At 42.6% G+C, this 27,209-nt stretch overlaps 2 protein-coding genes across 2 annotated transcripts; both read right to left on the reverse strand.

Annotated features, from left to right (window-relative positions):
* Nucleotides 1–119: 119 nt before the first annotated feature.
* Nucleotides 120–7,513, reverse strand: GSTK1 (glutathione S-transferase kappa 1). The gene is made up of 8 exons (XM_021549159.2): nt 7,379–7,513; nt 6,761–6,842; nt 5,886–6,014; nt 5,441–5,541; nt 4,998–5,033; nt 2,329–2,445; nt 1,740–1,833; nt 120–412 (listed from the first exon to the last, which is right to left on the reverse strand). Exons 1-8 carry the CDS (start codon nt 7,442–7,444, stop codon nt 372–374), a joined length of 666 nt encoding a protein of 221 aa, XP_021404834.1. The 5' UTR covers nt 7,445–7,513; the 3' UTR covers nt 120–371.
* Nucleotides 7,514–10,961: 3,448 nt separating this feature from the next.
* Nucleotides 10,962–27,015, reverse strand: LOC110480821 (antigen WC1.1). Its single transcript, XM_077790419.1, has 15 exons — nt 26,946–27,015; nt 22,344–22,658; nt 20,559–20,867; nt 18,825–19,139; nt 17,703–18,014; nt 17,089–17,406; nt 16,069–16,383; nt 15,101–15,412; nt 14,322–14,384; nt 13,921–14,235; nt 13,695–13,730; nt 13,255–13,396; nt 12,855–12,951; nt 12,234–12,303; nt 10,962–11,179 (listed from the first exon to the last, which is right to left on the reverse strand). Exons 1-15 carry the CDS (start codon nt 27,013–27,015, stop codon nt 10,962–10,964), a joined length of 3,207 nt encoding a protein of 1,068 aa, XP_077646545.1.
* Between the last annotated feature and the right edge of the window lie 194 nt (nt 27,016–27,209).

The following is a 27,209-nucleotide window of genomic DNA, read 5'->3' on the forward strand; positions in this document are numbered from 1 at the left end:
TGTGTGTTTCTAAAGGACAAGTAGGAAGACGTGAGAAACCCAAAGATTGCAGTCCAGTAACTACATAATCCTCATGTTTTTAGGGTAAAGGAAAGAAAACGAACCAGGGAAAAAGAATGTTCACTCTGCTAGAAGTTAAATCTTTAATGTTAATCTTTGACATGTTGAAAGAAAGGAAGCACATTTGTATTGGTAAGCACCTCACCAGGCTGGTAATACTGGCAAACCTCGGTATTTTTCAAAATTAGAGATGAGACCAAGCAGTAAAATTAAGGATGAGAAAGCCATCTCTCCATAAAATTGAATACATTCAGATAATCACTGAAGATTGACATATATATTTTCCTTCCTATGTATTTCCCCAGGACTTTTCACAGCTTGGGGCTTGGAACTGGTCCCAGCCATTTTTCACCTGCAAGACAAACCAGCACAAAAGAGATACATTAACATTTAATCGATACAAGTAATTGGCCAGTCATTTTTCTGCAGCAGGATTACTGTTCCTACTCTTGTGAAGGGTAACTGCTGGTGATGGAATACAGATTTATATCTTGTTTGGTGTGCAACAGCCAGCTCCATAAATATTTCACTGTCTAGTCACAACTGAAACTGTACAGAATTATTTTCTTCCATTACAGATGAGCCATCTGCAGGTCAGGGTATTCCACATGATGGAGAAATCAGTTCTCTTTAGGACTTGTTTGGGGGGGATGGGGCTGGGGGTTAAAAAAAGCAAAAAAAGGGTGCAAGGCTGCAGAGTCAGAGAATCAAAAAGAAAATCAAAATATTAAGTCCTTGGAGTTGAGACTAGAAACCAGGCCACAACATTCCAGTCAGTATTAGTGACTGCTGTAGTGGGTGCTGAGTACTCTTCTTCCTCACTCACATGTTCATCAAGAATGTTTTATAGAATCAGAAACTCATCCAGAAGACTAAAAAAATGAAAAACTCAAAAAATTTCCCTTGTGCTTAATCCTATAACTAATACTAATTTGCATTAATTAATACTTTCTGCTGAGTGTTTTCTACAAATGCATGAGCTAATTATGTGCATAACTCTTTCTAGAGACACTATCTCAAAGTGCCAAATCTTGAGATGCCCTCTAATTCATAAAATAGGTGTCTTTAGTTTTATTATTTATCATGACCTATTTAAATCTCTTAACGAATTTAAAGTGTATATTCTGTTAATAGAAGAATGAAAAGAAGAATGGTCAATATATGAACAACTTTTAAACAGCTGTGTAGGTAGACACAAGTTACGGACTGGGGAGCTGTACTAAAAGCTTAGTAAAAGCTGTGCTTTTACTAAGAAGGAACAGATATAAAATGAAAATGTTAGAATGACCAAAAAAAAAAAAAAAAAATAAAAAAGCATTACCAGTCATAGTCATAATCTTAGCCAAGGCCTACTGTCCAGTACCAAAAGGTTACATATGAATATTTTGAGAACTAAAGAGTTTCAGTAGTATTTTGAGAGTAGCACATGAAACACAAAGCCTTGAAACATACCACAAGATGAGGAGTACTCAAGTTACTTCTGATTTGGAAAAGAATCATTTGGTCATTTTAAGTGTACTGAGACAGATTTCAGTCAGCAGTTTCATTCCAGGAGAAGGATAAACTAGCATTATTTAACAGTTGAAAGCCCTGAAGAGTGTTTTACTCAGCTGCATTACATATTTTGTTCCAAGAGGGTGAAAGCATGAAACCAAAGGGATGTAATGAGGCAGACTCACCTATAATGCTGCCTAGCAGCTCTAAACGATCAGAGCCAAAAAACAGTTGAGGTTCCCCATCATAATGTGCCACAACAGCAGGCATCCCAAATGCCTATTGACAACATGGAGATGAAACAGAGAATGTTATAATGGGAGAATTTCTTGCATTCGTATTACCAGTCTTCAGGAATAAATGCCAACAAGTTTTACTTTTTTTTCCTCCCTTCTTTTTACCTTCTTCATTCTTAAAGATAAGCCCAATGAAGCCATCTGAAAGTAGGTGACTCTCCAGAGCCTGTGTGCCTCTTTTGAAGGAGCATAGAAACAACCTGATTAATCCACAGTTCAATTTCAAGTAGCAATAAATACTATCTCTCAGTACTGTTCCTGACCTTGCTGTCCAGCTGGAATGATTGGGTCAACCTTATTTTCCCAGATGACAGTGAGATAAACTACTAACAACAGTGAAGTGGCTTTCACACACTGGGAAACAAGGTGTCTATATAGTGCTTTCTAATCATCACCCTCATTGTTCCCTGCTTCCCTGTATTCTTAAGAGGGAAGGAATGCACAGCTGTGAAGCCCAGTGCCACTGGAAGCATCTCACCCCATATTTCAGCGCTTCAGCTGTTGTGTCTTTCAGTCGGTCCTTCACTGGAGGGGATGAAATCATTTCAAGTGCCTTCTGGGAGAGCTCTGCTGACAGCCCAGCCTGTCGGGCAACCTGTGAAAAGATCATATAATTAAGAATACTCTAAAAGTAAACATTGTAATTCCTACCCCAGTCTAATCAATTTAATCTTCAGGATTATCACCTAAAATCTATTGACGAAAAAATTTCAAAATACTCTTGAAGCACTTGCACAACTGCCTTGCTGTATTCCCAACCTATTCATCATTTAACAACTCTCAAATTCAAAGTAGAAGAGACATTTTAAATCTTCCAAGCCCCAGATCTGTACTTTTTTCCCCCCAAGAGTTTAGGAAAAAAAAGAAAGTACCTTTGATATAATGACTCATCAGATAACTTACCAAAAAACCTCAAACTGGTATTATGAAAAGTAAAATCTCACTGTACAAGCCTACCAAGACAGAAACACTTTGTGTGACAAAGATGAGATCTGTAAGTGACACAGCAGGAAAGACACTAAATCACAGAGGTGAAACAACTGCTGGTGTTATCTGGCAACAATGACTTACAAGTATTCTTTGAGTAAAGTATTTCACACATGCACACACGAAAAAAAAAAAGAGAAAGAAATGTAATATTGCACATGGACAAGTAACCCTGCACATGCAGGTGTTAGTGACTCTTTAAATTACTTTTTTTTGTTTAGCACCCACATTTTCATGGGAAATGAGGAGCTCTTTTGGATTGTGCTTGAACAGGAGGTTAAACAAGCATACCACTGGACTAGAACAAAATGCTTGGTATCCACAGTGTTTAGACTGCAACATTTGCACCCTGACATAGTATCTGGTTCTCACCATTTCAGGACAGAAAGAGGATTTAAGTGGACTGGGGCAGAATTCAGACCACACATTGCTGATATAACAATTTATGTGAAGCTGCTTTTGATCAAATAAAGAAGTAAAAGAATACTAAGGAGTTATTATCAAGTTTAAAAAGTAATTTTTAAACTTTTTATGGTTGATGTGTAAAATAAATCCACCTGTAAAGACTCAGGTGATTGGCTGGGACCTCTCAGCCACCTTTGGATGACAAATTTCCAGAAAAGTCTAGTACTTGTGGCTGGAGTGAATGAAGACAGACTCAAGCAGACAAGGAGACACCTCACTCTCTGCATTGATAAATGAGGGATACTCATCAACTGCTAAACTGTGACTAACTTAGAGATTGTTCTGAGTATTGTGATGCTGACTTCTGCATGTCCTTGCTTTATTTAAATATTGAGGGATTCAGAGATTATGTGACAATGTTCTGTATATATTTGTGTACAGGGTCTAGCTAGAATGGAGCTACTTTGCTTCACAGCAGCTCCTTTGGTTTTGTGTTTCAGATCTGTGACTGAACCAATGCTGATAACATCCTCATTATTTTAGCTATTGATGAATGGTGTTTGCACTGTGTCGAGGCAGTCTCTGGGTCTCACTCTCCCCACACAGTGAATAAACTGGGGCTTCACCAGAGGCTGGGAGATGATCTGAACTAACCCAAGAGACAGACCATGCCATATGCCATGCTCAGCAGTAATTGATAAAGAGGGGGTTTAGGCAGGTTAACCTTTTTCTTGAGAACTGGCTGAGCATCAGTCTACATGTAGGTGGTTCTTTGTTTTCTTTCACTCTGCTTCCACTTCTCTTTTACTTATTAAGTAATTTTATCTCAACCCACAAGTTTTCTGGCTTTTATTCTTTTTTTCCTCTTCCCCTGTCCTCCTGGGCAGTGGGAGGAAGCAAGTGAGCACCTATGTAGTGCTTGGCTGCCTGCCAGGGTAAAAGTATCACTTTAATTATATCTTTAGCTATAAAGATAATTAATTAATTAATTAATTAAATAAAGCATAACTTTAATTATATCAAATCTTGCTTCTTAAAAAGGTGAAGTGCAAACCTTAACTGAAATTTTGGTAAAAAAGCTACACTAAGATGAAGCTGAAGAGCAAGGACTAGTCTTGGGGGGAACAGCAAGACTGGAAGCTTCAGATTTCAACTATGTATGTTGGATAGGAGAGACTAGTCATGAACAGCTCCTCTCTTCATATTCCAAGAACTTATAAAATAATGAAGAAATGAGAGATTTAAGAGGATCTACTGGTATGCTAACTTAGATGCCATTACAGCTTTTATGTAACAAACAAAATTGAAACAGCAAAAGGAAATAAATGAAGAGTATAATTTCCAGGTATATAAAAGGCAATATTGCATTAAGCTTACTAGAAAACCTGACTGCATCACTCTAAGGAAAGTCACCTTCCCCAAGTGTTGCATTACACTGAACATTTCATATAGCAGCAATGCTTCAATGCATTCTGCAGAAACTATTTATACTTTCATGATGTACTTGTTGATACTGTTAATGAAACAATGAAACAGTATCAACAGGTAACTCATTGTGCAGCCTGGGTATCTTGCCAAATGAATTAACAACAAAACAAAAAGTGTATTCGGGTTCTGAGTGTCATGTAAAACATGACAAGAAAAAAAAAATCCAAACAGAGTTGCTAGGGAATTTAAATCCATTTTTTTTTCAAAGTCATCAATAAGAGTATCTATCAGAAATACAGAAGCACCGAGAAAAAAGGAGATACTTACAACCAATATGCTCTCTGGCTGACTGATGTCTTCATGCTGGTAAAAGAATAAGATAAGTAAATCAGTATTTAAGAAACAAAAGCTTGGCTCTGAATTTAAAAGCATGTTTTCTAATAAAACAAAAATAAACCAAATACTAGTTGCTGGAGAAATTACCTCAGAAAAGATCTTAAGTCACCTAATCTAGGAATGTATTAAAATGTTTTCTGATATGAACCACTGATCCATTGCTCCAGCCTGTTGGACCCACCATATATCCCTAAAAGAAGGCGAATTAAGCTGATTGTAAGCTTGTGGCTTCTGAACCACTGTGACCTTATCTTCCTGCTATGACTTTTCATTAAAAGACATTTTCTTCCTCTTGTTGGAATTCCACATTTGAATGATGTGGGACAGGAAAGGTGACAGAAAGGGTCAAGAAGCTGGCTGCCTAAAATACTGACCTGTGACCAAAAGCGGATCCAGAACTCCCTAGTTAAGGGTTCCAGGTACTGTGGGTTTGTCATATCAATGGCTGTGAGAAAGCGCATGGCCGTCAGACTGCCTGGATTAGTGGGGAGACAGAGGAACACTCAGACAAGGCACAGCATCAGGAGCAGGTGTGGTCTGCATGACTGCTAAGAACAGTGTGATCTCCCCTGTAACAGTCCTGAGAAACCCACAGTCTGTACAGTAAAGCTCATGGTGACCCATGGTTATCTCCCATGCTAGTATCATTCACAGCCATATTTCTCCAGGAATTTCTCTCGTGGCTATGAATGCACAGACTTCATGCTGCTCACAGGTTCAGGAAAAGGCTGCACACAGGGAATTCATCTTCACCTTTACTGGTAGGGAGAACTGGAACCAGAAGTGCTAGGGATGAGAAATACCAGCTGAGACTCTTACTTGTGCCCATGATGTGCTGGAAGGCATCTGGGGACATGTGTACAGGCACCTGGTAGTATTTTGCCATCCTTTTCAAATCCTTCAGCATGTATTCCCCTCGCTTTGGTAACATTGCTGGCGGCTTGTTACCTTTTAGGAAAAAGTTCTGTTGAGATTTCCAGCTGTATTGAACAAATGATGCCTCATACATACATACATACACCTAAGGAAGAGTATAATTTCATAGTATAATTTCATGTTGGCTTACTGAAACTTACTCGGCTTTTCCAAAGATAACATTAGGATTTAAACATGGTTTATTTCAGTTTTGCACAGATCAAACCTTTACGATAGCTGAATCAGTTTTAAGCCAAGGTACAAATGTCTTAGCAGGGATTTATGTTGATTCAGACAGATGACTTTTAAGCTAGACAACTCTTAATGCATGGGTAAACTGATGTAAAGACTTGTTAATTCATGATTTATGTGTTTTAAGTCTTGGTGATCTAATTAAGGCCATTAGTACTGTTTCAGGACATACTGGTATCTTTCCTACAAAGTGCAAGTGTTCCACAAATTACTTCTGGTTTAAAATCTAACTCTAGGAAAACACTCCATGTCAAGTTATTGTTATTGTTATTTATTTTATTGTATTTTAGAACAGATGGACTTTGGCACATACTGTCTGTGTAGTTGCAGCAGTGTGAAATTCCTTATGACTAATTTCTCAATCCCTTAGGGACTCCACAATCCTGTAGTTAATCTGTTACTGGTGCCACAGCTTAGTTCAGAGCTGTCTCTGCATGGGCTCTGCACATACCCAGGGCTTGAACACTAAGGGCTCTGCTAGTGAAGAAGGTATCTCACTGCAGAGCTCATCTCCCTGTACTCCATACCAGTTTGTTGCATTATGCCACCAAGGAAAGCTGGACGGAAGCGCAGGTCAATATCCCAGATGTGCCGGTACCGGCAGAGAGCCTGCAAGGTGAAAGAGTAGTGGGGGATTCACAGAAATCTCTGTACAGCTGTGTGCACCTAAGGCAGTAAATACTACAAATAAATCCTTTCCTATTGTATTAGGGCTAGTCGTAAAGCTTTTCCTGGATGCTGCCAGGGAACTCTGATCTCAGAAAAACGGAGGGGTCTCAATTCATGTCACGACTATCCAAGTCTAAGCAGGGTAAGTAAGGGAAAGGTCAGGCTCATGTCATGATCAGGACACCTGCACTTTTTAAATAGGAAAGCTATCCCCGAAGCAAAATGTTCAGCACTAACTCCTGCACTGCCGTTTGGCTCGGACACGCTTCCTGGTGTCCCTGGATTTCAACACGCGAGGGAACAGCCCAGGCACTCCTCAGAGGTGAGAGAACAATTAACGTCGGAGCGCAAAGAGCGCTGCCTGCAGCCAGGGGCCGAGCTGCGCTCGAGCAGCCCTTCCGAGGGGGAGGCGGCGGCGGCACCGGCCGGGCGCCAGAGAGCCGGGAAGGGCCTCCCTCCCTCTGCCGACCCCTCACCTCGAACGCCAGCCACGAGTACGGGGAGATCACATCGTAAAACAGCTCCACGAGCGTCCGGCCCATCCTGGCCCCGCGCCGTGCCGCGAGGGGCTGCGCAGCGCCCGGCGGCCGCAGCAGCGCCCGGGCGGGGCGGAGCGGGGCGGGGCGGGGCGGCCCTTCCGCCGCGGCGGGACCGAGCCTCCCCCGCCGCCCCGTCCTGCTCCGCCCGCTCCGCCTCTCCGCCGCCCCGCTCCGCCTCTCCGCCGCCCCGCCCCGTCCCGTCCCGTCCCGCTCCGCCTCCCCGCCGCCCCGCCGCCCCGCTCCGCCCGCTCGGCCCCGCCGCCCCGCCGCCTCGGCGGCTCTCCGAAGCGCTTTTTCATGGCGCGGCCGGGAGAGAGCGAGCTCCCGAGGAGGGAACTCGGGAGCTGACTCGGCCGAGCAGTCCCGGCTGTTTTCCCGGGAGCACGGTGTCCCTGCCGGACCAGCAAACGATTTACGTGCCATGGCCCTTTAGTCCCCCTACTCTCCATTTTCGCCACACTTGTTCCTCCTCCATTCACCTAACGCTTTCCCACCTTTAATTCCTCCCCTGCCCATCCCGCAGAAGCTCTGTGCAATCCCGAAGCGCTCTAGTTCTGCCACGGTTCCCTCCCCACCGCAGCAACGCACTTCAGTCCTGGATGTGACCTGGAACATGCTATGGATCTCTCCTTTGGCTGTAGTCTTGATTTTTTTTTTTTTTTTTTTTTTTTTTTTTTTTTTTTTTGTAGCAAAGTGGCTTTCTGAATTATGAGTAACTTTAACTCAAGAATGAAAAACCTGAATGCCAACAACAGTTTGTGAGCCCTCCCTGAAGTCTTTCTTAACACCTGAGCACTGGGCAGGAGCCAATCGTTAAGAAAATATTTGAGAGAGAGCTGGGAAACTTAAGTGTGAAGACTTTACCAAGCATATTGGTGGCAAAAAAAAAAAGTGTGACTGAATAAAATTCTATTTAGAAGAATTGGTAGGATTTCTCCAAAGGAAACGTTTTTCTCAAGGGGTCAAAAATACTGAGGAGTGTGACTTTAAAGAGTTGCACAAAGTCACTGCCTCAGGCAGTCTCTGGGGTTTGTGGGTTCCTCTCTTCAGATCACTGGAGCCTATGGATGTGACTGCTGCTTTCCCAAGTGCTGGTTCAGGCTGTGTCCCAGCACAGCTGGCTACACAGACTGTAGCAAGCACTGCTGCCTGTAACCCCACTCACAAACAACTTCTCTTCATACCTGTTTTTTCAAAAGTTTTAAAGATAGATTTGTAATGAGTTCAGCTGTAGCCTGATTCTCTAGGGTTTCATCCTGTATGCATCTGTTTTCATCCCTTAGAAGAGAAACTGCCTGATAGATCCTACAGTTAAGCCGTTTTACATGTTTTATTAATCTTGTTAATTGTTAATACGCTTTTAATCCAATTACTCCAATTATCCTAAACATTTCCCTGTGCAGGTGCAATTCAGGTGCAGGCAGAATGCTGTAAGAGTTTGGCTACAAATATTAACACATTCCCCATATCAGTCCACTTAACCACAATGAGGATTATATATCCCGTTCACTCAGCTCAACTGCATCATGCCTGTGACATCAGTTGTTGCCATCTCTGAGTCCCCAGGGATTCCTTCTTCCTGGTCACTGCCTGCTGCACCTGGAGAAAAGTTCTGTCCTCTGCAGATAGTTCTGACAGGGATAAATAGCTTGCTACACCTTTTTCTGGCATAGAATTGTCAGTTTCTGCTGCCTTTTACTATTCCTTGCAAAAACTTTCTACGTTCCCAGTTTTCCGGTTAGCCAGGAGAAGTAGATTGTATGATGCAGTTAGATCCCATGGGTGTATGTGTTTCCCTCCTTCTGTGCCTCACAGCATGCCTGCAGCACCAGTCAGATATTGTTGAGGTTTCTGTGGAAGCAATCAGCAAGAATTCCTGTCTCAAAGACTTGGCCAAAACAGAATTTTGATTATTTTTTTGCAGTTCAATCTCCATTCCAAATAATTCCCAGAAGCTACCCCAACAGGAAAAGCATAAATTTGAGATCTTTGGACAGTTTCTAATAAGAAAATATCATAATTTTAACTCAGTAAAAAAAAAAAAAGGAGGTATTTAAAAATAAAATCAAAAAAGTCCACTAAGTCTTAGCAACAAGAAATTATAAGAGAAATTTGAAAGATTTTCTTAACAGCCATGCTTATTTATCTTTTATGTATGTAATCTTGTCTCTGGAAATAACCTAAACTTATGCAAACTAATCCTAAATGTAGGTTGTTCTGGTTCTGCTAGTGCAGGATTAGCATTTTATGAGCAGTGGTGTATTTCCAGAAGTCAGTACAGCTCAGCAGTCTCTATCAGTGCCCCAGCTCTTCAATGTCGTCATAGCCTGTATCTTCAGGAGCAGGGGATGAGGTTCTCTCAGCCTCAGAGGTCCTGTTTCTGGGAATCCAGTCTGCAAACATGAAGGGAAGAACACAGATAGATAAATGCACATCCTGTAGGTATTACCTCTGTGTGGTTGTGCAGAGGCTGGTTGTCTCCTCCAGAAATTAGAACCTCAGATAGGAGTGGCTGTGAAAGGCCTGAGAAATGCTTATGTCCCTCTGCCTTCTGCAGTGTGTATACATATCCAAGATTCAAGCTTTATGCACAATGTTAAAAGGAATATATTCATGGGCTGTCAAAAAAAAAAACCCCAAAAAAACCCCAACAACATAAACAAACCTCTAATGTCTCTCTAGTTACTTTGAGTCCTGTATTTTCATTATTTTTCCACATCTCCAATAGGCCAGAAATATTTATCGATACTCCAAAGAGTAGAGTTCAGATCAGCTGTTCCACAGTTGTATTAAATGCACTGATAAAGAAAAGTCTGTCTTAAATATTTGTTGTTAATTCACAATGAATTATATGGGCCTGACAAAGTTTAGTGACAGGTTAAAAACTTAGCCAAATCCATTCTCCATGGACATAGAATGAGATCTAATAAGAACACTTAAGAGACTACAGATGAAGGGAGAAAGAGTCAATTGCATAATTTGAAAAAGCCATGTCTAGTGATATGTAGCATTTTACAGAGCACTATTTGAATATGCATCAAACATTGAGCCCTCTCAAGACCGTCATGTCATTGGAAAAAAGGGAAGTATCACACTAACATCCATAAACAGGAGGATATGCTGTAAGAACTGGTCGTTCTGCTCTACCTGACACTAGTAAGATCTCAGTACCATGCTGTAAAGAAGTAATGTAAACTTCTGGGTTTGAAGCAATTTTTGAAAGATATGGACCTACTGACATGGACTGAGTGGAGACACATCATGGGCAGAGTATAGTCTTCAGGGCCTAAGTAGGAAGTTGACTAATTTAGGTTGTGGTTGTGTAGAGAAACAAAATACAAAACAGAACTGAGGATAGGTATGTGAACAAACTGTTATCAGTCTTCAAGCACTTAAAAGGCTGTTACAAAGACGACAGCAACTCTCTGTCCCCATGGTCATTCTAATGAGAAGTAACAATTTTAATTTGCAGCAGTGGAAACTTAGGTTGGGTTGGCCACAGGCAAGAATTTTATGGCTGTTAGGAAACCAGAGCAGAGGTATAGATTAGCTGGATGTAACAGAACAGCACTGCTCTTCTAACCTCACCTGTCCGGGAATCCTTGTTTCTGTCACTTTCTCCAGGGATCCTGATTTCCTGTTCATTCTGCTCAGAAAGAGAAGTATCTCTAGGTCCAGGAGCTTCTATTGCATCATCATAACCGTCTTCCAGGGCATTTTCAGGCAGTGGAGAGGCTTCTGGAACAGTACAGGTATTAACTTCCACTAGGGAAAGTAGTAGCTGATAATCTAGCAACACGGGGCTGTAATAGTGACATGTCTGTACTTAACTGAAATTCATCCCTCAGCAAATGTTAGTGTGCACAGTTTTATTGTATATACATATGTTTACCAATAGTAAATGTATGAACAGAAAAGTAAATCAAAGCACTCCTGTTTCACTTTTTACCTAGAAATCAATATTCAATCTGAATAAGAGAAAGAGAAACTATTTAGAATAATTGTCTTCTCTATAAGCACTTCAAAACAAGTAAGGAAAAGCTTTTAATTTGTTTTTTAAGTTAAAAAAAGTCCTTAATATAAGAAAAGCAGTAGAAAATAAAGTCATGGTGCAGAAGCAGGGTCTGGGATATGAGCAACTGAGGTCCAAAACTGCTTGTGCCTTTGGCAGTAGATCTCTTGGACACCAGGCAATGGCTATCAGAGGTTTTTGATCAACTCTAGGAAAATTCAGTTCTTATCCAAACACTCTCTCTCCCTCAACTATTTCAAATTATAAAAAAAAGCCAAAAACAAACCCACCAACAAACCAAATGTACCCCCCAGGCAAACCCCACAGCTAGGAATCAATATTTTCTTCAGATCACTCGGATTAAGACCCCTTGATCAGCTCAAATTGTACACCAGTGTTTGTATCTGTAATATGTCTTTCCTCTGTTTTAATTCTCCCCGTTTGTCTCAGAAATGAAGCAACAGTTTACAAGGTATTACCATTGCAATGTCTGGGAGAAGCAGCTGTCACATTGTTGGATTCATGTGACTGGAGCCTGTGAAATGTCTGCAGAACTACCAGCAAACATTTCTTTTGAATTTCTCTTATAGAAGAGAAAAGTAGCACTTGTATATGAGATTGTATGACAGTCTTCCACCACAAGAGTTACACAGATTTTGCATCACAAGGAAACATCACTAGGATGTAAAATGAAAGTCTTAATCACTCATAATGCTTTGGATATTAAAAGTTACCCTGATTTTGGATCTCTTTCTTTGTACAAACCCTTTCTCACATTACCTTGAGTTGCTCCAGCACCATTTTCTTCATCACTGTCTGCTCTATAAAACTGTTCCTTTGGTTTTGAGCTCTCTGAAAAAGAATCTAGGCAAATGAGAAGGAGCATGATACCAAGATTAATCTCTCCTTAAGTGCTAAAACTGCACCATGAGAAAAAGAGCAGGCTACAGTAATAGCATCCAAGTCCAGCATACCCTTTGGCAGTCAGTATTACTTCTGCAAGGCTTACAGTGGAATAACCAAGAATCCCTCAGGGGCCCCATAACACCTCTCATAGATCATGGGGGAGGCAAGCTACAATGGGAAAAAAAGTCCACAGAAGGAAACCTACAGGGACCCAGCTGCTGTGAGGGAGATGTAATTATTCCTTTATTTGTTACAGCTTTAAATAATTTAAGCAAAAGGCTTTTGTTTGTTTGTTTGCCCTATACTGATCTATGGTCTGTGGCTGCAGTGAGAACTGCACAAAACAAACTGACCCTAGGAAATGAATTGACAGAGTCCACTGGGCTGGAAACTCCTCAAGTCCAGGAATTTTAAATTCCCCAGTAGATTTGGGAGCTGCAAATTATCAGATTGGGATCAGAAAGGAGGATCTTTTCCTTGAGAAAAAAGCAAGACACACAGACCTGAGAGGAAAGTCACACCCTGCTTTTCCCTCATCAGGTTATAATCAATCTCTTCATAGACAGCCTCGGAGAAGGGGTCATAGGATAGTCTGGAGCCTGAAAGTAAAAGGTAATGATCACTTTCACAGTCTCTGCTTATATTCAGGCTGGAGTCTTGAAAAGGAGAAGTGCCTTACAGGGGTCTACATGGCCTGGTTGGTACCTAGAAAGGCACCAAGAGGTGCTGACTGAGGATAAGAACCTCTGGGCTCTTTCACTGCCAGAAAGTAAAAGAAAAATCTCAGTGTGTCAGCAGATTCAGCTCATCTCAGTCACCCATCCCCACTGCCTCCCCAGCCAACTGAACATTTGGGACCATGGAAAGGAGGCATTTCATACCAGTCCTGAGACACCCACCTCTCTGCTGTGCCCTGGCACGTCGGATCTGCCCAGCAAGAATGGCAAGGACCAGGCAGAGAAGGGTCCCCAGGATAATGCAGAGGAGGACAGGCAGTGAAAGCCTTGTACTGCCTGTGGCAGGGCGGCGGGGACGATCTGAGTGGAAACAGAGAGGAAACAGGTAGAAAATCACATGTACCAAAGGGCTGCACCTGTGCAGCCCCTTGCTGTGCCCACCCTAGCAGGCTGAGGCAGGGCACTGGCTGCTCTGCTATGGGTCCTGCTCAAGCAGATAAAGTTCAGCAGCTGGAGGTGGTGCCACTCAGTGTTCCTTCATGAAAGGTTGTGGGAAGTGCTTTCTGATGAGCTGAAATAAACTGCTGTTTTATCTGTTAAGTATTAGGGACATTAAGGTGTCATTTGATGGGAGAAAGAAAAGAGAGAAAGAATTTACCTGCTCTTGTGGGTGATGCTGTTGTTTCTGTCACACCTGCAAAAGGAAGGTGAATCCAGATTAAGGAAGAAGCAAATGTGAAAAATAAGGAGAACGTCTTCATAAAATCTGTGATGTTTTAGCACTCAAAATTATGAAAGGGCTAATCACTGGGAAGTACAGCTGGCATAATGCTCCCCTACCCACCTCCTTCACAGACCTTTGTAATAAAGGACCAATCACTAACCAGAGCAGTTCACAGCAGCATCTTCCTTATGATCACAGTTTTTGCCAAACAAAGGCTTGGCAGGACAGTCCCAAAGAGACAGCTCTGTTCCTTTACAGTGCACCTTCTCCAACCAGATGGGACCAGTCCCTTCTCCAAAGGCAGCCTCCCTCAGAGCAGACACAGCAGATCCACAGCCCAGCTGTCTGCATACAACATTGGCATCTGCCATGTCCCAGGCATCATCACAGATTGTTCCCCAGGAACCTTGGTGCCACATCTCCACTCTGCCTGAACATTCATCCTCTCCTCCCATGATTCGTAACTTCTCTCTGTCTGCAAAACACAGAAACCTTCTGTTGTATTGAAACAGCAGGAAGGTCCACAGGGATGAGTAAGGAAAAACAAAGAGGTGGAGGTACCTGAACAACTTGTGGAGTTTGGACACTCAGCAAATGCAGCTGGAGATGTTGTCTCTTTTCTTCCTGCAGAAATTAAATAATAAAGTAAATAATTTAATTATTCTCTGAAAAAATAGGGAGTATAAAATACCTGAAAATTAACCATCAGGTTAATTATTTCCTGAAATATATGCATGGCCTGTTTTAGTTCTTGGTGGATGGCTATTTGGCTGTTGCTGTGAGTAATAATCTTCCTGATGGTTATGCTTTCCTTCTTCTCATGAGGCAGCTGCAATCCCTTTCAGGATATCTGAATATCATGTAGAATTAATTTTAATTACATTGAATATATACATATATGAATACAGATATTGATACTCATAGGTGTGAAATACTGTCCTAAGAGCAGGCATTAGAACTGGACCTTTACAACCAAACTGATTTGTACACTTGGTCCATAGCTACGTGTATAGCCACACAGATATGCCTCCCTACTTGCAGAAACATAGACGTGGCTCTAGACCTCTTGGAAAATCTCATCCTAGCTCGCATCTCACAGACTGACTGTGTATCGTAGATTTTTGCATTAAAAATATGCAATGGCATCATCCTATTAGGGAATTCCTTAGGATTTCACTGGGACACAGCACTCTGATAATCTTGTAATTATAATACACTCATTTAATTTACTCATTGAGACAAAAAAAAAAAAAATGCTGCCATTTTCATGAAACTAGAAATAATACACACCAGATAACAAGTGTACATGTCTGGCCATATACAAATACATTTCTGATTACCAGTGCAAGTGATATGGGTCTCTTCAGCTCGGTTATTGCACGACTGAGGATCCCAGGGGTCTGACTGACACTGCCAGAGCGAGCTGTGCTGCTCAGTGCACTCAATGTGGTCCAGCCACGTGGGCCCAGACCCTCTGCCGTATTGGAAGTCGGTCGCGATTCCTCCGTCTCCGCAGCCCAGGTGTTTGCACATGGTTGCTGCGGTGAGCAGGGACATGCGGTTGGAACAAACGCTCCCCCACGTCCCGTTGTAGAAAACTTCGACACGCCCGGCACAGTCATTGCCGTTCACCAGCCTCAGAGACAGGAAATCTGCAAGTGAAGGCATAAAAATGAAAGTAGTGCCACAGACTTCTTGTGATGTTTCTTTCCTGCCTGTGTAATAACACTTTTGTTACAGTGCTAATTACCTGGATTGGTTCTACCTGTATTGGGGAGCATGGATACTCCAGAGGCTGCACTCTTTTCAGGCTTTGTTCTTGCTCCAACATGGGCCCTAACAGGCCCTAACCCCCTTCAAGGGTCATCTGTGGTTTCTTCCACTTCTCTTTCATTTCTTCTCTCTCTTGCTGCTGCCATTCTGTCTTAAATATGCATGAGTAGAGCCACCATAAGCTACTTGGATGGTCCAATGCTGTAGTGCACAGTGGGCTGTTCCCACTGGTTTCAGAGGCAGCTGTAGCCGACTGGAAGGAGCACACAGCCCCTTGCTGTGGAAATCTTTACAAGCTCCTGAAATTTATCCCCCAAATATTCTACTACACCACAGACTTTTGCATGTGTGTATGTGTTTGTGTGCATAATATGGGCTTTTATATATCCTTTGCATCAAGAAGATGTGCTGCCCAATCGTGCTTTGTCAAGACAGGAGGAGGCTGTCCAAGCAAGTCCCCACTATTCTCAACTTCCCTTTTATACAACTCTCCTGTTTGAACCCACAGGCTCAGAAAAGGGTTTTCCAAACACACCTGAGCACAGGACTCCAACATCCTCTTTGTGTTGGCAGTTGTGCTGGCCCCATGCCCTAGAGGGACATGTCCAGAGATCAGACTCAGCCCCAGTGCAATTCACATCATCCAGCCAGATCTGCCCTGACCCTTCACCATAATGAGCAGAGACAAATGCCTCGATGGCATGCCCACATCCAAGCTGTTTGCAAACAACATTGGCATCTGATAGATCCCAGTTATCATCACAGATGGTGCCCCAGATGCCATGATGATAAAGCTCTACTCTCCCAGCACAGCGGTGTGTTCCATTCACCAGCCTCATCTGTCTGCTGCCTGTAAGAAGAAAATCCAGCTGTCAACATGCAACGCAACTATAATGCACAGGTCAGCATAATGGCAATATTTTTAAAGTACCTTTAAGACAACATGTTCCTGTTATATCCCAATGCTTCTGCTATGGTTGCTTGGGCAGAAGTCCTGTGAGGCTAAAAATGCATGAGGAAAAGGCCTACTCCTGCACCAGGTGAATGTTTGAATAATTCCAGTGAGAAATTGCCAGCAAGAAGTGTATAATCATACCAAGTATATGCAGAGGTCACCTTATCTTAGAAAGCCAGACAATCTGTTTTCTGTCTATACTCATTTTGGTGTAGACAGATACTGTTCCTGTTACAGATGGGTTATAAAATCAGAGAAGAGTAGAAACAGTTGTAATATTCTGTAGAATAGCTGCAAATATCCATAAATATAGAAATGTCACAAAATAAAAGCTATTTAATTCTCAAGTGGCAGTAAGAATGCTTGGCAATCACAGCCAAATTAGTGTTCTTATGGCTTCTGTGTTCTAATAGTTCTTTTTGACTCTGGAAGATAATTCTGTAAGAAATTCAGATGAAGAAAGAATTATATAAATTACATTTGCTTCCTTAACTATCATCAAGCTCAGACTTGTGCCACCTTAAGATCTGTGACACCACAGCACAACGTGGGCTGGAGAAATCCCAGGAAACATTCTGTACCTTTCACACAGCGACTCACCTGAACAAATCACACCAACGTCTTCAGAAACTCCTGTAGGCACTGTGTGATAATGGGAGGTGTTGCAGAGCATCAGCTGAGTCTCGTTTCCAGTACACTGGACGCTCCTTAGGCCAACAAGACCCATGCCTCGCTCAGACTTTGGAAGGTAATAGGCTTTCTCAGCAGTTCCACACTGGAGCTGTCTGCACACCACATGGGCATCCCTAATGTCCCAGTCATCATCCAGGACTCTGCTCCACACACCATGGAGGGAGAGCTCAACTCGCCCACCACAGCGGCTCTCACCTCCTGAGAGTCTGAGTGATTCAGCAAGACCTGGGCTCAAGAGAGTTGGGAAATACATTGAGTGACATCTATTTATCTCACTGCAGTAGAAATAACTTGCAGGAAAGTTATGAAAGACATATTTCTGTGCTGGCAAAATATTAATTCCCACCGCTAATTAAGGAGACTTCCCCCATTAAGACTTTGTTTGCTTTCATGCATGCAAGGGCCTGCAATGGGAACCAAGAAAGGATTCCCCACCTCAAAGACTAGATCCTGTCAGTGAGATCACCAGCACTGCTTTGGTCTGAAGTTGCACCACCCATAAAAGGCCACTCCTGTCTTACCTGAGCAGGTTACAGTGGCTACTTCTTTGGCTGAACAGGTTGGATTGCCCAAAGTCACTTGAACACAATCCCATAGGCAGGACTCTGTCCCTTTACAGTGAAAAGCATCTCTCCATATAGGCCCATTTCCACCCACAAAACGGTCTTCCATCTGGATTGATTTTGCATAGCCACAGTTCAGCTGATGGCAGAGAACACTGGCAGCTTGCAAATTCCAGTGGGAGTGGCAGAGTCTTCCCCACCTGTCTCCATGGCGGACCTCCACTATGCCAGAGCATGTAGTGCCATTCACCAGCCTGGCCCCTGGACACCCTGAATGTAAGAGAAAGAGAATATTGGAGTGTTACATTTGCTCATGGGCAGGACCTGGAAGTGACTGGAAAATGGGAATGAGTTTTCCTTATTATTCAGTAGTAAAAATTACTTAACTGGCCCATACTCATGACTAGAAACTTCAATACTCATAACTAGACTTCAGTCCAGCCTATTTTACTGATAAGAATGACTAGAACTCAGGATCACACCCCATTTGCAATTTTCAAAATCAGGGCACTAGGTTTTGGGGCTTTGGGTCAATCAATAGACCTTAATTTTTCAGACCAATATCACTGAGGGCCTACAGCTCTGCATCCTTCAATTGCTGGTCCAAGTCCTCACTTAAACCTGGGCCAGGAATTCAGTCCCTGCCTCAAGCACATGACAGGTGTAACTGTCTCCAGTCTTGTCTCATGCTATGCCTGGCTGTTCTCCCCAGCCAGACCCTACACCTCTGTTTGCTTCGACTTGTCTGGGACTGCTCATAGACTTATTACCAATACCTTCCTCTGTCCTCTCTGCAGATGCTTTGGATTGTGTCTTGGTGGCAAGGACTCTGCCTGTGCTGTGCTCAGCCTCTGTGCCCAGATTATCCTGGCTTGTGCAGCAGCCCTGCTCTTGCTGTTACCTGACACTAGGAGCATTTTAGAGGGAGCAGCCTTGTGGTACAGTTGAAGTGAAACCTTGACTCCTGTTGCAGCAGCCAAAAGACAGAGCCTGACTCCACATACGCCCTCTGAATCTTGAATCCATATTTTTCCTCAAGGAAGTTTTTCAGTTCTCTTCTTATACCTTTCCACTGCTCACCTGAGCATACCACACGAGCCTCTTTTCCAGCGGGGCATTCATCCTGACCTAGAGCACGCACGAGACAATCTCTCAGGAGGGAGCCATTCTTCTGGCAGCTGAATGTGGCGTTCCAGACAGATCCACTTCCTTCCCCAAAGGACTGTCCACTTGGTATCAGTAGTGCAACTCCACAGTCTAGCTGCTGGCAGAGGATATTGGCAGCTGGTAAATCCCACAGGTAGTCACACAGGGTTCCCCACGTGCCTCCGTGAAGAAGCTCTACTCTCCCTGAACATGTGGTATTGCCATTTGCTAGCCGGTACCCACCGTAGCCTGCAGAAAGAATAAAGGAGCTTAGCAGTTACTTCTGGGGTTTTGTGCTACTGCACTGAAAACTGTAAGAGAGATCTCTCTATCTGCAAGAAACTAGCACTCACACATGTCAGGTTACTGGAAAGCATCTTAGAACAGGATGCCAGCTATGAAAAAAAGTCACTATTGTCCGTGTTGTAGCCTGCACTATATGACTAAAAGATTTTGACTCTTTAAGTTCAGTGTCTCCTCTTTGCTCTGCTCTCTCCTCCCCTCACAATACTGCTGCTTCCTTATAACATCTTCTCTTGCAGATGCAATTTCAGCACTGCCTCACATGTGGAGAACTCAGAGTAGGAGCAACTGGTATCACTCTCTCCCCCAGTAGCTGGCCATGTTACATTTCCTGGTAAGTAGAAACTGCAGTGGGGAAGTCTCAGCTTTCATCCATGCCCCAGAGCAAGGCTCTGAACACCCCAGGCCATAACCATCAGAATACTGACAATAAATTAAGGGTGACATGGATGGCACTGTGGTGTCCTACTGCCAGCCCCATGCAGTCCCTCCATCCTCTCACATTGTTACTTTCTACCCTTACCTTGTCCTTGCATTGTACCCCTGATGAGCCCAGGATTTCAGCTCTAAGCTGAGACACTAGCAAGATAGAGGCAGGAGCCAAGGCCTGCTAGAAGCATTAACTGAGGAGTTGGGCTGCCACTGGTCACAGTGTCCAAAGCAGTCTTGAAACAGACTGAAGCCCTTTGGACAGGAAATGGTCATGAGCTCCAGTCCTGTTCCAGGCTTGTGTCTGACTGTTGCCAGAAGCTCTGCCCCAGGTTTAGTTTGCCCCTTTAGAACTGTGGCCTCAGGAAAAAAGTGTTACCTTCCAGTCTCAATTAAAATCATCTAGGCCTCTGGCAACATTTTTTTCTTTTTATTTCCTTTTTTTTTTCTTTTTTTTTTTTTTTTTAATAACTTGCGGCTCCTTCAGCCTTTTGAAGATATGGTACCTGTTCCCATTTTATAATTAACTGAAGTGCCAGTGATTAACATACACACTGGCACCACAGGAAATAAATTAATGTCTCAATATTCCTGCTTTTTGGCTCTGGCCATTTTTATTTTTATTTATAAGAGAAGGATGTGTAGAACATTCTTAGGACTGTTGAGTGCATATTTCTAATAGCATAAAATAAATAACAGCCCTTTTGAGATCTCTGTGTGGTAGTGATTAGAACAGCCCATGTTAGATGCAGAGTTTCAGTAGGGTGAATGAGACATTGCGGGGCTGCTCTGTTATTTTCTAGTCCCTCTGGAATGGCTCAAAGCATCCAAGGATCCTGAGGACCACAGAAGTGTACAGATGCTCTGAACTGTGGGCTAACAAGAAGAAGACATATAGGACACTGGTGAATAATGTCCATCAATCTAAAATCTCACCTGAACACACAACAGTGGCATCATGAGAGCACGTGTTAGTGTGGTGCATATTCCTGGGACAGTCTGCGAGGTGAGTCTCGTTCCCTACACAGTGAAACTCTTCCTGCCAGATCAGCTCATGTGTGTCTCCAAAGTGAGTTCCTCTCAAGGTATCCACAGCCTGGCCACACTCTAACTCATTACATATAACAGAGGCAGTTTTGAAATCAATGTGTGGGAAACAGACAGTGGCCCAAGTTTCTTCTTTCTTTACTTTCAGATGTCCTGAACAGGCAGTGTCCCCTCCAGTCAGACGCAGATCAGAAAAGCCTGAAAAAAACCCAAAAAACAAGAAATCCAGCATCAAGGGTTGGTTGTACTGACCTATTTTTATAAGTCCTGTACCTTAATAAGCAAGACACATTTCACTTCTCTGAGGACCACTGATACTTTTGAATTGTGACTCGGGCAATTCCTGTATAACACTGAGAAAGAACAAAATGGTGTATGAGATTGCTTATTTCTCAGTATGTGAAAATACAAAATCCTTGGGAAAGAAGGAAGGAAGCTTTGAATATCTGCCAATGACTGAGAAGTAGCAATTCCCAAATATATAACAGACAAATAGTAATTTTACTGGTCTGTGTCCTTGAGATTTCATTATTTCAAGGAATAGGAAGCTGAAGCACCCCAGGAAGTGGAAACAGGAAATGCTGCACCCAGTTTCAGAAATTGCTAAAAAGACAGTCTGGAGATCTACAGGCTAGCCAGCCTCACTTTGGTACTTGAAAAAAGTATATAATGAGACTTGTAGAAACTCATTTGTGGGCACAAGGATATAAATGGGAAGAGTCAGCATGGTTTTATCAAGCATGTATCATGCCTGTGAGACTGTAATGCTTTTCTGATTAAAATAGATTTATGGATGAGGGGACAGCAGTACATGTCATTTACACTATCTTGCACAATATTCTTATGTCCAAGAACTAGGATGTTGCTGTCTGGCTGGAAGGACAACATGGTTAAGCAGCTGATTGAATGGTCAGGCTCAGTCATTAGTGAGCTGGACTGTATCTGAAGACTGTCAGCAAATGGAATATCACTTGTTGAGTGTTTCCAGGGGCCTGTTTTGCTCAGTGTCTTATCTTCATGGAGGTAGTGATGGAGTACACTCTTATGATTTTGGAGGGATGGGGACATCACCACAAGGGTAGAGCTGCTATTCAGAGAGATCCAGACAGGCTAGACTAATGGGCTGACAGGAACCTTACAAAAATCACAAAACGACAAATGTAAAGTCCTGAAGCTGGAAGGAAAAACTTCTTGCAGTGGTTCTTTTTCCAAAGAGCAAAACCATGCACATCTTGGATAGGAAGCAGTCATGAAACAGATATTGGTCTTTTTTTTTTTTGCCATTGCAGACTATCCTGTCTTAGCCTACCTGAGGATCTGGAGAAGGTCAGTTGTATGACATAACATTGCATTTTCTTGCTTCTCTACCTACACCTGCTTTTCTAGCCCCCATTCCTTGTCAAAGACAAGTTCAGTACTGCTCTCCTGTTGCCTGGGAGAGCTGTGGTAGAAACAAATAATGTTTGGGGTTTTTTTCCTGTTCTATGTAATTTAATATGCTCATATGATGTCATTGCTGTGCCCAGGCTTGCACTCATAGTCAGCAGAAGACTAAATGCTGGAAAAACTTGCTTTGGATGAGTAGAGGGAGTACTTGGCTTTATCCAACTAGGACAAAGTTTGATCCCAGGCTCATATATTTTTTCTGTTATACAAGGCTGGAACACTTCTTACCTGAGCAGACCACTCCAATATCAAAGTAATGAGGGCAGGTAAAAGAACCCCATCCTGTATGTGAGCAGTTCCAGAGAGCAGATTCATCACCATGGCAATCAACTCGGTACAACCACGTTGGTCCAGTTCCTTGTCCAAAATGAGCTCGATTTAGAGCCTTAACAGCAAATCCACATTGCAGTTGCTTACAGACAACCTCAGCATCCTTTATGGTCCAGTCGCCATCACACACAGTTCCCCACTGCTCCTCATGTTTTACTTCCACTCTCCCAGAGCAGGGGCCAGTTCCATTTGACAGCCTCAATTCATCAGTGCCTTCAGACAGAGCAAGAATATAGAAAGGACAGAGCTTAATCATGATTGTTGATTGGAGATGCTAATGAGATCATTACTGCTCTTAATTTACTCTTACATCAGGCCTGTTTGGTTCATCTTTCTAAATAGTCCAACTTAAAGAGCATTTTTGTTTGGTTCTTTTTTTTGCAAGAAGTTATGTCAGTATTTACAAGTTTGAGCTAACTGCACTGCTAAAATGTAAATTATTTCTAATGACAGGCAAACTTTCTCTGCTACTGGCTTATCAGGGCTGGGAAATGCCGAGTAATGTCCCTGCTTTGTGATTCACAAAGTCTGCCATAATAAACACTGGCAACTGGAGTGGGTGAGGTGACTGCCTGTTAGTGTGTGATTGCTACAGCAGATCAAGCTTCATTATCCTGTGAGTTAATTGGCCTGAAAGCCAAGTTTTTGTGTGTTTGAGAGTGAGGTAGCGGGAGGAGTTGGCTACCAGAGGGATCAAACTACTGGAGAGGTGATAAAGTCAGGGGATCTACTTGAAGACTCAGGTCAAAGTTGGTTTTCTGTGCTGCAAGGGCACATTGCTGGTTCATGTCCAGTTTGTCCCCACCACTATCCCCAAGTCCTTCTCCATGGGGCTGCTCCCAAGCCATTCATCCTCAAGTCCATGACAATTCTGATGGTTGTCCTGAGCTAGGTACAGCACCTTGCACTTGGCCTTGTTGAACTTCATGGGGTGAGGCTCATTTTTCAAGCCTGTCAAGATTCCTCTGGATAGCATTCCTTTCCTCAATGTCTGCACCACTGAGCTTGTGTCCTCCGGAAACTTGCCAAGGGTGAACTCAATCCCACTACCAATATCAATAGTAAGGATTTTGAACAGTTCCCATCCCCTGAGGGACACCACTTGTTACTGATCTCTATTTGGACATTGAGCCATTGACTGTAACTCTTTGGATGCATCCATCCAGCCAATTTCTTATCCATTGACTAGTCCATCCAACAAACTTACATATGCCCAATTTAATGACAAAGCTGTTGTGTGGGACCATGTCAGAGGCCTTAGAGAAGTTAAGATAGATAATTGCAAGGCCACTTGCTGTTTATGTTTGTGTCAAACGTGTCACATGTCACATGTTTTCATCTGTGTGGGCAGCCAGGTACAGCTGCGGTGTGTGTGGGTGTGTATTTGTATGTAGGTATTACAGAAGTGTGACTGTTTGGACTAAAAGTTAGCCATGCTACCAGCTGGATCAAAGGCACTGCTGTTTGAAGCATAAAAGAGGATGCTCATGAAATGGGTGGAAAATCAAATAGTAAAAAACTACATGCAGGACTCTTGCATTCCCAGATTAAGGACAGACTACAAGCTAAATGTGCAAAGGAAACATGAAGAAATTTGCCACTACGCCAGAGTTTTGTCTTCAGTTTGATCAGGTTTGCATTTCAGCATGTTATGGAACAGATAAATCCCTGAAGAGGGATGGCAACTTCTTTTGGGCCTGGGGGATTATTTGGATTGACCACATAATTTAAGGTGGTTTACAGGACAGTTGCATAAGAAGCCTAATAACTTCGGTCACAAATTTTCACTGTTTCAAGACCTGACACACCAGGGAATAGTAAAGCAAACATTTATAGAAGAGGTTCGATCCAATTGTCACTAAGAATCCTTAATGACCTTGGCCTTCCCTACCTAGGTTTTCCACCTGCATGCTCTGCCCATGGGCCCATTTCAGTGCAGACCTGGACCTTCTCTCACTGCCTGTGTTATGTGGGAGGTGCATCTGTGTTCCACGCTGGCACAGCCATGTCTGGCCATGGGCCCTGTTGATCTGCACTCACAGCCACAGGGACCAGGTGCCAAGAGAAACCTGAAGTACTCATCCAGACTCAGCACTGGGCACTGATGTGGATGGAAAGCAGTGCAGCTGTGCAAACCTTACAAATAGCCCAGGAAGATCATCTCCTATCAATGATGGCTTTTGATAAGCAACAAAAGATAATTTGCATTAAGAGCCTTAGGTTTTCCTGTAAGATTTTTTTAAAACAATTATTTATGTAAAATATCACCCTCCCCTCTTCCTCAAAAGAGAGAAGCATTTCTAGATATCACACACCTTGCTGCCGTCTGACATTGTGAAATGAGAATATTTAATTTTTCTTTGCATTTGGAAACAAATCTAATTCTTCCCTCTACTTACTGCAAGTGTGTCAGTCTTAACCCATGAGCTGGTGCTAATGCAGCCTTTTCTTTCCAAAACTAACCATTGTTTCATTTCTTATTGCAGAGTAAAATGTTAGCAGTAGTCAGTTGGGAGACAATTTTGCCTCCATCTTCATGTGGTCTGTAACTGCTTCATCACACACAGACAATGTGGCTTTGACACATCATCACCTCTCATACACAGGCAAAGGCTTTACCTCTTTGCTAACACTGCTGGATTTCCTCACAATTTCCTGCCTATCATTTAAATTTGGAAACAAACAAACAAAAAAAGGTGGTTATTCATGTGACTGACAATTGGTAACTTCCAAAACCTATTTTTCCTGCAAAATATCCTCTCTCTTCAAGTCTCCTGAGTAAAAAGGCACATGCGTAGTACAATCCTCAGGTAACTAGAATACCACTTTGTGCCTGCAACATGTTGTCTCAGAGGGGGCATAATCTTTCTGTAATAAGTCTTGTAAGTCTCTAGAGAGATATTCTGGAGAACAACCCCTAGAATATTTGAAGAATATAGTCCAAAAAAAAAGAGTTTTCTTAGCTATAATATTTATACTTTTAAAACGGTAATGGATTCTAAGAAAAGTTAAATTCCTAATACATTTTTAAACAAATCAGATATCCAATTCCTATTAGCCACATCCAGGAATAAAACAAACCACTCTTCACTCAACTGTATGACCTCTGTGCACTTGAATTTTACATAATTGTACATCTGATGTTTTCAATGTGTACCAGCATACAAGACTGGATGCAGAGGTAGGCATAACCCAATGGACAGGTTTAAATATTTCCTAATAAAAGCTATCATTTGCTGTAATCACTCTTCTGTGAATTTTTTATGATACGTACAGGTACAATTTTGTATTTCTTCACATTCCACAGTACATCCCACAAGTACCTTCATTGAATTCAGTGGTTTGGTGTTCTGCTTGGCTGAGAAGGCATGAGATTTTTGCTTGCTCCAGCTGAAAACCCAGTTCTCATAGGCAAAGATGAGGGTACACCATGCATTCCTGCCCCCAGGCCCTAGGAGGAGGTTTCCAGCACAGGCTGGCTGCCTCAGGGACAGATTTTCAGCTCTCGCCTGGAGAGTTATGACTCCTGCACTGCTCCGCACAGTGCTCTGTGCCTGGGTGACATCAGAACTCCTGTAGCAGCATGGAGAGTGCAAGTGCTGCCAGATCAGAGATGAGGGTGGTAGGGTGCTGAGAGTGGTGTCATTGTAAAGCTACTCTTATCTGCATCTTCCAGTCAGTCTGTTACTGTTCCCTGATGTTAACAAGGAGTTGGCAGAAAAGTCAATCTTATTTCTGCAGTAGATCAGTTGACACTAAAATGTCATTACAAAGGTGTCTAAATAAAAAACATTTCATATTATGAAAATGTATGTCAAGAGTGCCATGTGAACTCTGACTGCATCCACACAATTGGTGAGAACCTTCAAGGTTCAGGGCCATGCTATAGCAAAACATCAACCCTGAAGTCTTGTTCTCATCATATGGGGATGCGACCACCACCGCAATGCCTTAAGGTCATCTCCATGTGTAGAGAGAAAAAAATGAAGTTTCCCAAATCTGTCTCTCATCACCAGCATCAACCATGTACACATAGCTCCAGAAGTGCAGAGAGACAAATAGTGAAAAGCTTCAGATAGACAGGAACAACTGAGGAGATATGGTGATACCCAAACTCCACTGGACTCATACGGTAAGGCTACATCATTTCAAACGGTGCTGACAAAGACCTGGAACCATTAATTCTATCTACAAATAGTTCAGCAGGAGAGATAAGACAGTAATAAGAATATCCAGCTGGTTTTTAGTATAGCTAAACTGTTTACAAATTTGGACTTGAATGCTTATGAGAATGGCCAGTCACTGATACCTGAGTAAAATACCAAACTTTTAGAAAAGGCTTACCATTGCTTATCTCGGGATTACCATGGAGATTGAATCAAAGACAGAACAAACACCATTTTGTCACTTTGCTTTAGAGGTTGGTAGAACACCAACCTATTAAATTTGCATACTTTTTTTAAATCTCACTGCCTTATGCAAAATAAAGCATGTGCTTACCCAGGGAGACCTGAATGGAGAGGAGAATCAGCCACAGCACTAGAGCAGAAAGAAGTCCTTTTATTGCCATCCTGACCACAGACAGACGAAACTTCACTCTCCAGGCACTGCCTAGCTAAAACTCCGGCTGGACATTCTGGTATCTCACAAATGACTACAAAGGAGGAAATATATAGATTCACATGCTAGCATGAGCTACCTGAAGGAACCAATAGAAATAATGTTCACCTTTTTAGACGTTGTCAGCAGATTAATCTCCAATCT

This window comes from Lonchura striata, chromosome 2 (genome assembly GCF_046129695.1).
Source record: "Lonchura striata isolate bLonStr1 chromosome 2, bLonStr1.mat, whole genome shotgun sequence".
In the NCBI taxonomy this organism is placed as follows: Eukaryota; Metazoa; Chordata; class Aves; order Passeriformes; family Estrildidae; genus Lonchura; species Lonchura striata.